The following is a 15,634-nucleotide window of genomic DNA, read 5'->3' as shown; positions in this document are numbered from 1 at the left end:
TTGGCCATTCTAGGGGTACCCAAAGGGGAAAAGCCAGGTACGACAGCCCAAGTCCCTTCATCATGTCCAGAAGGGAAGTTTGTTGAGTGGGCAATCTCATTCTGGGTAGCCAGTACATGGCCCTCAGTGAGGCAGTCAGAGTCCGTGGACATTTTAAGTCAAGACTTAAAACCTATTTTAATCTCTTTCTTAGGAGTAGTTTTTATTTTATGTGTTATTCTTTTACTTATGTTTTTAATTAGGTATTTGAATTTTTTAATTTATTTATTTTAATTTTTTTTATGTTGAACTGTTCTGTGTGAGGCACGTCGAGACTGCTTTTGTTGTAATTTGGTGCTTTATAAGCTGATTAAATTGAATTGAACAACATTTATTGAACATTTTATTGAAATTGAACAACTCTGGACATAAACTCTACATGGTGGATCCTTGATCTCTGGACATAAACAGTAATAAAATCTGTTAGTTTTTGTCAAAAGCATTTCCATTCAGACATTATTATTGGCATGAATGTCTTTCCATATCTGAGCTGAGCTCTACAGCTCACAGCTCGCAGGTTCATAAAGAATGCAGGACGTCTCATTTTGGGAGGAAAAAAGTTTTAGTCGATTGTAGTTTATTGTCTGTATTGCAACGTTTGGAAGAGGTGTCATTTTATTTAAAGCGGCAATTCGTTTTGAAGGGCTCTTGCTCGCCTCTACTGGTGGTTGACTCTCACTGCAGTATTGTATCACTTCCTGTTCCGGAGCACAGCGGTGCTTTGCTGTATCTGTTAGCTGTTTAATCTGCATAGTTAGATTGATCTAGATAACTAGATAACGATTTATTTCACAGTGTAATCTTCACGTGCCTTAACTAAAGCACTCCCTCTGCTGAATCACCTATAAATTACTTTCACATTATTCACTTTGTGTGTTTTTAGGAATCCGCTATCTTAGCGCAGCTACTAGCTCTTAGCCGGTTTAGCATGGCGGCTTCTCCTGTCACTCCCGCACTTTTTTGCTCTGGGTGTGAAATGTTTAGTTATTCCTCGGCCTCCTTTAGCAGTAATGGTACTTGTAATAAGTGTAGCTTATTCGTAGCTTTGGAGGCCAGGCTGGGTGAATTGGAGACTCGGCTCCGCACCTTGGAAAATACTACAGCTAGCCAGGCCCCTGTAGTTGGTGCGGACCAAGGTAGCTTAGCCGCCGTTAGCTGTCCCACAGCAGATCCCGAGCAGCCGGGAAAGCAGGCTGGCTGGGTGACTGTGAGGAGGAAGCGTAGTCCTAAACAGAAGCCCCCTGTACACCACCAACCCGTTCACATTTCTAACCGTTTTTCCCCACTCGGCGACACACCCGCCGAGGAACAAACTCTGGTTATTGGCGACTCTGTTTTGAGAAATGTGAAGTTAGCGACACCAGCAACCATAGTCAAATGTCTTCCGGGGGCCAGAGCAGGCGACACTGAAGGAAATTTGAAACTGCTGGCTAAGGCTAAGCGTAAATTGGTAAGATTGTAATTCACGTCGGCAGTAACACCCGGTTACGCCAATCGGAGGTCACTAAAATTAACATTGAATCGGTGTGTAACTTTGCAAAAACATTGTCGGACTCTGTAGTTTTCTCTGGGCCCCTCCCCAATCGGACCGGGAGTGACATGTTTAGCCGCATGTTCTCCTAGAATTGCTGGCTGTCTGAGTGGTGTCCAAAAAATGAGGTGGGCTTCATAGATAATTGGCAAAGCTTCTGGGGAAAACCTGGTCGTTAGGAGAGACGGCATCCATCCCACTTTGGATGGAGCAGCTCTCACTTCTAGAAATCTGGCCAATTTTATTAAACCCTCCAAACCGGTTGGGACCAGGAAGCAGAGTTGTAGTCTTACACACCTCTCTGCAGCTTCTCTCCCCCTGCCATCCCCCCAATACCCCATCCCCGTAGAGACGGTGCCTGCTCCCAGACCACCAATAACCAGTAAAAATCTATTTAAGCATAAAAATTCAAAAAGAAAAAATAATATAGCACCTTCAACTGCACCACAGACTAAAAACAGTTAAATGTGGTTTATTAACATTAGGTCTCTCTCTTCTAAGTCCCTGTTAGTAAATGATATAATAATTGATCAACATATTGATTTATTCTGCCTTACAGAAACCTGGTTACAGCAGGATGAATATGTTAGTTTAAATGAGTCAACACCCCCGTGTCACACTAACTGTCAGAATGCTCGTAGCACAGGCTGAGGGGGAGAATTAGCAGCAATCTTCCACTCCAGCTTATAATTAATCCAAAAACCCAGACAGAGCTTTAATTCATTTGAAAGCTTGACTCTTAGTCTTGTCCATGCAAACTGGAAGTCCCAAAAACCAGTTTTATTTGTTGTTATCTATCATCCACCTGGTCGTTACTGTGAGTTTCTTTGTGAATTTTCAGAGCTTTTGTCTGACTTAGTGCTTAGCTCAGATAAGATAATTATAGTGGGCAATTTTAACATCCACATAGATGTTGAGAATGACAGCCTCAACACTGCATTTAATCTATTATTAGACTCAACTGGCTTCGCTCAAACTGTAAATGAGTCCACTCACCACTTTAACCATACTTTAGATCTTGTTCTGACTTATGGTATGGAAAGTGAAGACTTAACAGTATTCCCTGAAAACCCCCTTCTGTCTGATCATTTCTTATTAACATTTACATTGACTTTAATGGACTACCCAGCAGTGGGGAATACGTTTCATTACAGTAGAAGTCTTTCCTTCTTTGTTATGTTCTCTAATGCCATATACCAACACAGTGCAGAGTAGCTACCTAAACTCTGTGAGTGAGATAGATTATCTCGTCAATAGTTTTACATCCTCATTGAGGACAACTTTGGATGCTATAGTTCCTCTGAAAAAGAGAGCCTTAAATCAGTGTGCCTGACTCCGTGGTATAACTCACAAACTCGCAGCTTAAAGCAGATAACCCGTAAGTTGGAGAGGAAATGGCGTCTCACTAATTTAGAAGATCTTCACTTAGCCTGGAAAAAGAGTCTGTTGCTCTATAAAAAAGCCCTCCGTAAAGCTTGGACATCTTACTACTCATCACTAATTGAAGAAAATAAGAACAACCCCAGGTTTCTTTTCAGCACTGTAGCCAGGCTGACAAAGAGTCAGAGTTCTATTGAGCCAAGTATTCCTTTAACTTTAACTAGTAATGACTTCATGACTTTCTTTGCTAATAAAATTTTAACTATTAGAGAAAAAAATTACTCATAACCATCCCAAAAACATATCGTTATCTTGGCTGCTTTCAGTAATGCTGGTATTTGGTTAGACTCTTTCTCTCCGATTGTTCTGTCTGAGTTATTTTCATTAGTTACTTCCTCCAACCATCAACATGTCTATTAGACCCCATTCCTACCAGGCTGATCAAGGAAGCCCTACCATTAATTAATGCTTCGATCTTAAATATGATCCATCTATCTTTATTAGTTGGCTATGTACCACAGGCTTTTAAGGTGGCAGTAATTAAACCATTACTTAAAAAGCCATCACTTGACCCAGCTATCTTAGCTAATTATAGGCCAATCTCCAACCTTCCTTTTCTCTCAAAAATTCTTGAAAGGGTAGTTGTAAAACAGCTAACTGATCATCTGCAGAGGAATGGTCTATATGAAGAGTTTCAGTCAGGTTTTAGAATTCATCATAGTACAGAAACAGCATTAGTGAAGGTTACAAATGATCTTCTTATGGCCTCAGACAGTGGACTCATCTCTGTGCTTGTCCTGTTAGACTTCAGTGCTGCTTTTGATACTGTTGACCATAAAATTTTATTACAGAGATTAGAGCATGCCATAGGTATTAAAGGCACTGCGCTGCGGTGGTTTGAATCATATTTATCTAATAGATTACAATTTGTTCATGTAAATGGGGAGTCTTCTTCACAGACTAAGGTTAATTATGGAGTTCCACAAGGTTCTGTGCTAAGACCAATTTTATTCACTTTATACATGCTTCCCTTAGGTAGTATTATTAGAAAGCATTGCTTAAATTTTCATTGTTACACAGATGATACCCAGCTTTATCTATCCATGAAGCCAGAGGACACACACCAATTAGTTAAACTGCAGGATTGTCTTACAGACATAAAGACATGGATGACCTCTAATTTCCTGCTTTTAAATTCAGATAAAACTGAAGTTATTGTACTTGGCCCCACAAATCTTAGAAACATGGTGTCTAACCAGATCCTTACTCTGGATGGCATTACCCTGGCCTCCAGTAATACTGTGAGAAATCTTGGAGTCATTTTTGATCAGGATATGTCCTTCAATGCGCATATTAAGCAAATATGTAGGACTGCTTTTTTGCATTTGCGCAATATCTCTAAAATTAGAAAGGTCTTGTCTCAGAGTGATGCTGAAAAACTAATTCATGCATTTATTTCCTCTAGGCTGGACTACTGTAATTCATTATTATCAGGTTGTCCTAAAAGTTCCCTGAAAAGCCTTCAGTTAATTCAAAATGCTGCAGCTAGAGTACTGACGGGGACTCGAAGGAGAGAGCATATCTCACCCATATTGGCCTCTCTTCATTGGCTTCCTGTTAATTCTAGAATAGAATTTAAAATTCTTCTTCTTACTTATAAGGTTTTGAATAATCAGGTCCCATCTTATCTTAGGGACCTCATAGTACCATATCATCCCAATAGAGTGCTTCGCTCTCAGACTGCAGGCTTACTTATAGCTCCTAGGGGTTTTAAGAGTAAAATGGGAGGCAGAGCCTTGAGCTTTCAGACTCCTCTCCTGTGGAACCAGCTCCCAATTTGGATCAGGGAGACAGACACCCTCTCTACTTTTAAGATTAGGCTTAAAACTTTCCTTTTTGCTAAAGCTTATAGTTAGGGCTGGATCAGGTGACCCTGAACCATCCCTTAGTTATGCTGCTATAGACTTAGACTGCTGGGGGTTTCCCATGATGCACTGAGTGTTTTTCTCTTTTTGCTCTGTATGCACCACTCTGCATTTAATCATTAGTGATTGATCTCTGCTCTCTTCCACAGCATGTCTTTTTCCTGATTCTCTCCTCTCAGCCCCAACCAGTCCCAGCGGAAGACTGCCCCTCCCTGAGCCTGCTTCTGCTGGAGGTTTCTTCCTGTTAAAAGGGAGTTTTTCCTTCCCACTGTCGCCAAGTGCTTGCTCACAGGGGGTCGTTTTGACCGTTGGGGTTTTTCTGTAATTATTGTATGGCTTTTGCCTTACAATATAAAGCGCCTTGGGGCAACTGTTTGTTGTGATTTGGCGCTATATTTTTAAGTTATTAATTCCGAGCATACTCTGTCTCAGGAAAGAGCCACACAGCGTTTGGAGCAGAGGACAATTGTTGTTTGTTTGTTGACTGCAACAAGACATGAGTCGCAGTTAGCGACTTTAATACACACAAAAGTGACTCATGATATTTTAATGGCTTTGAGAGGGGTTAAGAAGCGGACTTACCGCTTCTGAAGAACAGCGAATCAAAGAGCCACGAGCCATTGATTCGAAGCATTGCTTCAGTGATTCACGCTTCAAACTGGAGTCGTGCTGCAGAAACGGTTGATTACACGGTCCAAAATAAGCCTAATGGTCCAAAATTATATTGTAACGGGCTGTAACGCAAGTTTGCGGTAGCTAGAACCCTGCATATTTTTATACACACACAAATTAATTAATTAATGAATTAATTAATATTCTGGCTTTATTTAATTATTTTTTAACCATTATTTTCTTACATGAGCAACGGTCAGTGTTGTTGTCTGTCAGAGTCTATGATTACTTCATCTATCAAATAGAAAACCCTCTTACAGTAGTGTTCAGAATAATAGTAGTGCTATGTGACTAAAAAGATTAATCCAGGTTTTGAGTATATTTCTTATTGTTACATGGGGAACAAGGTACCAGTAGATTCAGTAGATTCCAACAAGACCAAGCATTCATGATATGCACACTCTTAAGGCTATGAAATTGGGCTATTAGTAAAAAAAAGTAGAAAACGGGGTGTTCACAATAACAGTAGCATCTGCTGTTGACGATACAAACTCAAAACTATTATGTTCAAACTGCCTTTTTAGCAATCCTGTGAATCACTAAACTAGTATTTAGTTGTATAACTACAGTTTTTCATGATTTCTTCACATCTGCGAGGCATTAATTTTGTTGGTTTGGAACCAAGATTTTGCTGGTTTATTAGTGTGCTCGGGGCCATTGTCTTGTTGAAACACCCATTTCAAGGGCATGTCATCTTCAACATAAGGCAACATGACCTCTTCAAGTATTTTGACATATCCAAACTGATCCATGATACCTGGTATGCGATATATAGGCCCAACACCATAGTAGGAGAAACATGCCCATATCATGTTGCTTGCACCACCATGCTTCACTGTCTTCACTGTAGCTTGAATTCAGAGTTTGGGGGTCGTCTCACAAACTGTCTGCGGCCCTTGGACCCAAAAAGAACAATTTTACTCTCATCAGTCCACAAAATATTCCTCCATTTCTCTTTAGGCCACTTGATGTGTTCTTTGGCAAATTGTAACCTCTTCTGCACGTCTTTTATTTAACAGAGGGACTTTACGGGGGATTCTTGCAAATAAATTAACTTCACACAGGCGTCTTTTAACTGTCACAGCACTTACAGGTAACTCCAAACTGTCTTTGATCATCCTGGAGCTGATCTATGGGTGAGCATTTGCCATTCTGGTTATTCTTCTATCCATTTTGATGGTTGTTTTTCATTTTCGTCCACACGTCTCTGGTTTTTTTGTCCATTTTAAAGCATTGGAGATCATTGTAGATGAACAGCCTATAATTTTTTGCACCTGCATATAGGTTTTCCCCTCTCCAATCAACTTTTGAATCAAACTGTTCTTCTGAACAATGTCTTGAACGTCCTATTTTCCTCAAGCTTTCAAAGAGAAAAGCATGTTCAACAGGTGCTGGCTTCATCCTTAAATAGGGGACACCTGATTTACACCTGTTTGTTCCACAGAACTGACAAACTCACTGACCGAATGCCACACTACTATTATTGTGAACACCCCCTTTTCTACTTTTTTTTTTACTAATAGCCCATTTCATAGCCTTAAGAGTGTGCATATCATGAATGCTTGGTCTTGTTGGATTTGTGAGAATCTACTGAATCTACTGGTACCTTGTTTCCCATGTAACAATAAGAAATATACTCAAAACCTGAATTAATCTTTTTAGTCACATAGCACTACTATTATTCTGAACACTACTGTACCTTTGATATTTGTTAAATAATTCAACTTTGATTTTTTTTGTTTTCTCTCACGCACGTACGCACACACACACCCACCCCCACCCACACACCCTATAGAGCTATTGCAATTCTCGTAAGTTTAAACCTTTTATACAGCACAATTCAAATATTGTATTTTCTGGAGTGTTAGTTGTGGGGTATTTATTTATTCTCAATCTAATCTGGGAGATCCTGAGATTTATAATATGGTGCGATTTAAATACCAAAAATAAACAAACTAAATATTTTTAAATCCTGCATTTGTTATTATTATTATTTAATATTAAAATTAGGAATCAAACCACTAAACAAAATCAACTCTAATAATAATAATAATAATAATAAAAGAATAAATGCCAATAATAAAAGTACACTACAACAGCGCACAAAAATCCCAAGTTAACTTGCTGATAACACAGATAAAAGGATGTGATATAGGCTTTCCTCTCTTCAAGAGGCATGTTTTTTGACAGGTGCGACGTGTGCAGAACCCTCATACCTGGTGACATTCTCCTTAAAGGGTCGTTCCACTTCATCAAGGTGCTTCTCTAAGTCTATCACAGAGCAGTCGTCTTCCGCCTGTGCAGAAGCAGTAAATGTTTACAACTAAGATTACAGGCAGCCAAGTCAGCAGTTATTCAATCACACAGACACATGATCAGAAATCTGAATCACCATCAGCACCGTACAATAGGAAAGCATTGAAAACGAAAAATAGAAAATAATTCAAACGCCGTGCATCTTTCCAGAAAAGTTGGAGAGTATTTGCATGTGACATCACTCCCTATGGTATTTCAATAATTGCTCTGCCTCAAAGAATTATTGTTGCTGTGGGAATTTCAATTGTATGCAATAATACGTAATGTTGACATGGTGGGGGTGGGAGGGGGAGGAAATCAAGTTTTAGATCATAAAGATCGAGCCTTATGCTACACTGTAAATGAGATCATGTTGAATTTATTTCAGAAAGATGAGAATGGCATTGCCTCACTTCCCCCAAGTAAATGTTGAAATAAAACCCAAATTACTTCCTGTAAGATTATGCACTTTATGTGGGTTTAAGCGTCTAAGACCAGGCCTTGAACAGGAATTTGATCTCTAGGAGGAAAAACCAAACAAACCAATGCCTCCCCTATGAAGACGCCACAGTGTCTCAGACGCTAAACATTAAATATTAACATCTTTCAAGTAATCGCAACATGTTAGACTTTACAATCAAATGAGCACTTTAAAAAAAAAGGGAAAAAAATGCGCACACACAAGTCCAAACTGAATGTGCACTGTAAAAGTCATGTTTTGTTACCTGTCAGCTGACAGTGAGACTGTGAGCAGCAGGAGGAGAGCCACCAGCTCTCACGGTGTGAAGCTCATAGACGTAACCAAACAGGTGGAATCTGATTGAGACTTCAGACAAAAATAGATTTTACTTATGAATGAGGCTTGAAACGGATTTGGAAAAAGATGACTTTGTGTGAATTTTGACCAGGACTTTGAACCTGAATTTTTTTCCCCAACTGGTTCGTTCTGAACATAAAGGGCATTTGAACATTTCCGGTTTTGGGTTCCACACCAAAACTGACATCTCCAAACTGGTAAATGGTGCTGAGGAAGGTGAATCCAAGAAAAGCTGTAGGTCCAGACAACGTCTCAGGTCAGGTGTTGAGGGAAAGTGCAGCTCAGTTCGCTGTTTATTTTTTTGTTTGTTTTTTTTTTTAACAAACATTTTTAATCAGTCCCTGAGCCAGACTGCTGTCCCCCCGCCTGAAGTCCTCTATTATTGACCCCCTCCCTAAGAAGACCAAGATCAGTGGTCTGAATGACTATCGCCTGGTGGTACTAAATCCCATCATTATGAAGAGCTTTGAAAAGCTCGTCTGGGCCTACATAACCTCCTGCCTCCCCCCGGGTTCGACCCTCACCAGTTTGCTTATCATGCCAGCTGATCCACAGAGGACGCCATCATTACAGCTCTACATGCGGCTCTGTCCCACCTGGAGCAGCAGGGGAGCTATGTTAGGCTGCTCTTCGTGGACTTTAGCTCAGCATTTAATGCCATCCTCCCAAGCAGACTGGTGACTAAGTTGTTGGACCTGGTGGTGTCCCACTCCATCCGCCTGTGGATCCTGGACTTCCTCACAAACCGCTTTCAGAGGGTGAGAGTCGGCCCTCACATCTCCTCACCAATTAGCCTCAGCACTGGCTCTCCTCAGAGTTGTGTGCAGAGCCCTTTGCTCTACACCCTCTACCGCCACGACTGCACCCCCTCTCACCCCAGCAATGATATCAAGTTTGCTAATGACACCACCGTGGTGGGACTTATTTCTGGTGAGGATGAGACCGCCTATCCTGAGGAGGTGCAGCAGATGTCTGTATGGTGCAAGGAGAAAAACCTGATCTTAAACACCTCAAAAACAAAGGAGATGGTGATGGACTATAGGAGGAGGAAAATGAACAAACAGCCACAGGTCATTGGGGGAGACTGTGAGGCAAGGGTCTCTGAATTCCAGTGTCTGGACGTGCACCTGAGGGATGACCTGATTTGAAGCACCAACACCATGGCTACCATCAAGAAGGCACAGCAGAGACTCTACTTCTTGAGGGTTCTCAGGAACAACTACCTTTTGCAGAGACTGCTGTTGGCCTTCTATTGCTGCTCCGTAGAGAGCATTCTGATCTGTCTGTGTGTGTGGTTTTCCAGTTGCATGGTCACAGACAGGAAAGCTCTCCAGAGGGTTGTCACCACAGCCAAGAAGATCACCGGCTGTCTTGTACCTTCACTAGAGGAATTGTATACTTGTCGCTGCCTCAGAAAGGCAAAAAAGACAGTCAGAGACCCCTCTTACCCTGGACATCATCTGTTTGAACTGCTGCCATCAGGCAGACGGTCCAGGACATTGAAAACAAACAGACTGAAAAACAGCTTTGTTGCAAGAGCCATTTGTGCACTAAATACTGCTGTACAATAATCTTTTTATGCAACTGCCGTACTGTGTGAGAATGAATTTATGAGTGTTTTTAGTATTATTTTAGTATTTATTTATTATGTGTACATGCATCTTGAGGTGAGATTGCACTATTAATTTTGTTGTGTTTGCATGCACAATGACAAGTGGCCTTCCCTTTGGGGTCGCCGTGGCTTGCTGATGTTAGACGGCCTTCACCCTACTGGGGAACGCACTGCCATCTTGTCTGCGAACATAGATAGAGCTCTACAGGAACGGTAAAATTAGGACTTTATAGCAGGCCACAGAGTAGGTGATTAGAGACCCTGTAAGGCTTATGACGAATGTGGGTGTGTAAGCCATTATCTTAGCGGGGAAATTAGTGCAGAAAATCCACTATGGTGATAATGCAGTTTACCTGCCAGAGAGGGAAATTCGTCCAGTTGAGACTGTGGACTGTTTCCACAGACGTGTCCATGAATATCATAGAGTTCTTTGCAAACTTAATACCCATTACTACATTGGATAATGTTGAAATTGAGGATGGCTCACTGGCTGTTCCAGCAATATCAAATATTTTGTGTCTGCTACCTACAACACGTGTGGAATGTCTCAAACCCCTAAATCCAAACAGTCCAACTGTCAACTCCACTGAGGTCCTTAATCTGGGTCTTATTAACATAAGATCACTGTCCTCAAAATCACTGCTGATTAATGATCTAATTATGGATCACCACTTAGATATGATTGGGTTATGTGAAACCTGGCTTAAACCTACAGCTGTCCTCCGCTTAAATGAGGCCTACCCACCGGTGTACACATTTAGTCATGTCCCTTGTGATGTGAAGTAAGGTGGGAGTGCTGCTCTTACTTATAAATCTAGGTCTAGTTTATTAGCTGTTGGGGGTCACAAATATAATTCATTTGAACATCTGATTCTCCACTCTGCCCATGATGTTATGTATTGCCAAGGTCACGAGAATAAAAGTCAGCCATATTACTTTGTCACTGTATATAGGCACCCTGGCCCATACTCTCAACTCTTAAATGAATTTGGTGAGTTTATTTCTAACTTATCAACTAGTACAGATAACATTCAGGATTATTGGTGACATAAACATTCATATAAGCCTTCAGGATATGCATTCAGGATTTAACACTAATTTGTGGAAATACCCTGGGTTTGGTTCTTGCACGTGGTATTGCACAAATACTGATATCATGCCTCTTGCATCAGAGGTTTCTGATCACTAACTTATTAGGTTTACAGTTTCGCTGCTGTGTTTAGAGACAGCGCTCACTAAAGTGGTAAATGATCTTCTGATTGCAATGGATTTGGACACCAATATGGTTCTGATGCTGTTAGATCTTAGTGCTGCATTTGACACTATGGATCATCATATTCTACTCGATAAGATGGAGAATCATTTTAAGATTACTGGGAATGCCCTTGCATGGCACGGTTGACATCATCACCAGTCGTTTTCACTGTGTTTTGTACGATAACACTATCTCTAACCTTAGTGATATGAAATTTGGGATTCCATCTTAGGCCCACTGTTTTCCTCGCTTTATATAGCACCCTTTGGGCACATAATGCGGTGTTTTGGGATTACCTTTCATTGCTATGCTGATGATACCCAGTTATACATACCGATGACTGCTGGCATTCTCATCCATGAAAAATTCTTAGAAGATTGCCTTGCATCAGTGAAAGGCTGGATGTTGATGTTGCTGGTAATTTTTGTTCCTACACTGTCCTTTAACCTCCACATTTGAGATATTACGAGGACTGCTTTCTTCCACCTGTGCAATATAGTGAAGATTTATCCCATCCTGTCTATGGCTAATGCTGAGACACTGATTCATGCATTTGATTCTTCTAGATTGGACTACTGCAATGTTCTATTTTGTGGTTTACCGCAGTCCAGCATCAGGGGTCTCCAATGGGCTCAAAATGCTGCTGCTAGACTTTTGACACGAAGCAGAAAGTTTGACCACATTACACCCATTTTGACATCGCTTCACTGGATTTCTGTCCCTGTGAGATCAGATTTTAAGGTTCTGTTACTAACCTAGAAAATTATTCACGGACAAGCACCTCCCTACTTATCTGACCTACTTAAACCCTACGTACTGGCCCGGGCTCTGCGTTCTCATGATGCAGGACTACTTTGTGTCCCTAGGGTGAATGAGAAGTCTGTGGGTAACATGGGTTTCTCTTATCCTCCACCTGCTTTGTCGAATGATCTCCCTGTGTCAATAAAACAGTCAGACACTTTCAAGTCCAGACTTAAGACCTACTTATTTTCCCTTTCATATGGCTAGCATACTGGCATAGTATGTTACTATGCTTTCTGCCATTTTAAATTCATTTTATTAGCGAACAGAGTGGGCCATGCCTCAACTTTATCTAAAGTCTGGGTCTTTTAGTGAAGGTTAGGGCTAGTGGCCAGCGATCACCTTAGTATTTCCTCTATTTTTCTTGTTGCTTATGGCTGGAAATTTATAGTGTATTTGTTGTCTTTTTGATTCAGTTTTTTCTCTCTGTTTGAGGTGTGGCTCCATCCAGAGATGGGAGTGGTGTCTGTATATTTGTATGGTCAATTGTGTCGGTAGCATGGCCCAAGCCAAGGGTCACCCCTTTGACTTTGGTCTGCCTGAAGTTTCTTCCTCAAATCATCAAAGGGAGTTTTTCCTTACTACTGTCACCTGTGTGCTCAGACCTTACTTGTGTGAAGCACCTTGAGGAAACTTTGTTGTGATTTGGTGCTATATAAATGAAATAAATTGTATTGAATTGATCCACCAAAAAAAAAAAAAAAACAAAACAAATAATGACCCGAATAAATGCAGTGTTTTTAAAGAAGTCAGTGGATGTTTGTCTGTTCTGGGGGTGTTTTTCAGGTTGAAAAACAGGACACTGTCCCACCAACAACCACCAAAATATACTACAGGCAGAAGTGAGCCTCATCAGGTCTTCTTCTTCTGTCGAGTTCACTGGCAATTTGCAAACCAACACAGTATTACTGCCACCAACTGTTTGGGTGTAGAGCATTAACGGAATGTGACATCCTCACTGGGTCATTGTAAATGGAAATGTTTTGAAGAATGAAATAAATAAATAAATAACTGTATTAACCAATTACCATCATTTTAAATAAACTGTTCTGTTCCAGAACATAAAAAAAATTCTGGTTTTGTTTTCGTTCCTAGCAAAATACCTGAAGTTTCTTGTTTTTGTTTTCGTTCCATGAACCGGTTCAAAGACTTACTTTTGACTGTTAAGATTAGCAATGAATATGCACATAAAATAGATTTGTAAACATATGGTCTGAACAAGACTGTCATTCTTCACAACTGCAAAGCACTTTTCTGCTCTTTGGAAAGTGATAGAATGAAACATGTTTTCTGTGATTAGAACAAAAAACAGGAATTCTTCATACCAATGCTGGAGGTTAGTCCACACCAGTTGACCTCTGACATCTGTCCAAATCTTTCATGGCTTGATGAATTTACACTTTATAACAGGTTTTCATTCAGACCATTTTCTACTAAATAAATTCATTCTGTGGAAACCAAAGTGTTTTGCCAAAATTTATTCCAATTGTGTTATTTTACAGTTGAGTATAATTGCCACTGTTGAGGGAGTATCAGCTCCTGACAACAACGTAATTACTTACAGTACGGGCCAAATCTCTTCTCATGGTGGAGTGAGAGAGTAGCTGCAGTGTGATCTCGTTCTCCCACTTCCTGCAGTTTTGGACGTACTCATGGCTCCCCAGGCTGTGTTTACTTTGACACCGGGTAACAGAAAGGCAACATTACAAAATCAGAATATAGGTAAGATATAATCCATGAATGATTTCACAAAAAATATACATTAAGCACCAACAACTTCCTCACATGAACATGTTCATTATGTGTGTGTGTGTGTGTGTGTGTGTGTGTGTGTGTGGGGCAGTTGTCACAAAGGTGCAGGTGAGACTCAACAGCAACAACAAAAACATAATTAATGTGTAGTTACAACTACTGATATAGAAAGGTGATGATACCACTTTTCAGAAATACCCAGTTGCCAAAAGCAAAGCAAACTAAAGGTAAATCACAATTAAAAAGTTTAATAATACTCACAACACCACCAATAATCACTATCCACAGTGAAAAACACTTTTAGCCACAGCAAAGTCTGCAATGATGAAAAGAATCGAATTTGGACGACTTCTCCTGTTTTTCTTGGAGTTGCCCCAGTGAATTTGGCACATATCTCTATCCTGATTTGGCAAAAGGTTTACATCAAATGCACTTCCTGACATAATTCCAGCTGTACAAGGAGAATGGGCCATCAGTGGTCTTAAACAGGGGGTCTTCTTTTTTTGGAGGCAACAATACATTTGGGATAAATACATCTGATATTTTGGCAATAATTCTGAGGTTCCGTGGTAATCACAAACCATTTGGACATAGCGGTGATTCTCTCTGGTTTGAATGGATCAGCAAGGAACTGCAGCCAACTACCGTATGTGACTTCCCAGTGCCGTTTGGACCATTTAGTAATAATGTCTCCAACAGAAAAAGCGCTCATTTCAACTTTTTGTGGAGAGTAACTAATACTAACATAACGTGAGTTTAACAGAAATATAAAGCACCTTGAGCCGCGTTTCCTGTATGAAAGGTGCTATAGAAAATATTCACATTATTACTTCATGATGAGATAGAGAGACTTAGAATATGACTTCATTGAGCAAAAACAAAAATCTGAGTTCAAACATTTGTCACTAGGGAGGAAAATAATTACAATTTTCATGAAGACTGACTTATTATCCCATCATTGTTTAATCTCGTTAATCTTTTAAAGTTCTGTATTGTGTCTTTATGTAATTTGCAGCAGGAACAGAGGCTTTTTCTAGATTAAGTTGTCCCTCAATGAGCTTTTTTGTACAATCATCAACCTTCAAACCAAAAGTAAGGTGTACAGTTTCATCCATGAATTGCGGATCATTTGAGCATCTTGTTCTGACTCCATGTTGCGAAGTCATATTTGCGGACTTTTCTACCAAACATGTCTGATCCATGACCCAAATGAAATCGGCATGCGCACCGCAAAAACTTTTAAAATATGACGGGAGAGGAAGGAGTGAAAGCCGAAAAGTGACAAATCACAGCCTTTTGCAGTGCCTGATTTAGTGTGTGCATCAAGCTCCGGAGAGCCAGGCAGAGGGCTATGATTTAAAGCTTTTTGGTTTGTAGCACCCAGGGATCTGTGTGAAGCTTAACACCATATTACAGTGCAGGCAACAAGGTCCCATGTCTGAGCATGGTTTAAAAAAAATAAACGCCAGTCTTTTAATCACAGAAATACAGTACCCACTTTCCTCAAATCGGCAAGTGTCACTGCGTAACTTCATTTTGTACCTCTCTTATTGGG

The 15,634-nt window shown here is 40.4% G+C and overlaps 1 protein-coding gene across 1 annotated transcript in view; it reads right to left on the bottom strand.

Annotated features, from left to right (window-relative positions):
* The window catches only part of pik3c2a (phosphatidylinositol-4-phosphate 3-kinase, catalytic subunit type 2 alpha), a 205,015-nt gene that overhangs the window by 90,575 nt on the left and 98,806 nt on the right, over window positions 1-15,634 (bottom strand). Inside the window, 2 exon segments of the mRNA XM_034175828.1 lie at window positions 7,764-7,843; window positions 13,890-14,001. Coding sequence (XP_034031719.1) covers window positions 7,764-7,843; window positions 13,890-14,001 — 192 coding nt within the window.

The sequence above is a fragment of the Thalassophryne amazonica genome, chromosome 8 (genome assembly GCF_902500255.1).
Source record: "Thalassophryne amazonica chromosome 8, fThaAma1.1, whole genome shotgun sequence".
NCBI lineage: Eukaryota > Metazoa > Chordata > Actinopteri > Batrachoidiformes > Batrachoididae > Thalassophryne > Thalassophryne amazonica.
The sequence above is the reverse complement of the archived record's forward strand: the minus strand, read 5'-3'. Positions and strand labels throughout refer to the sequence as shown.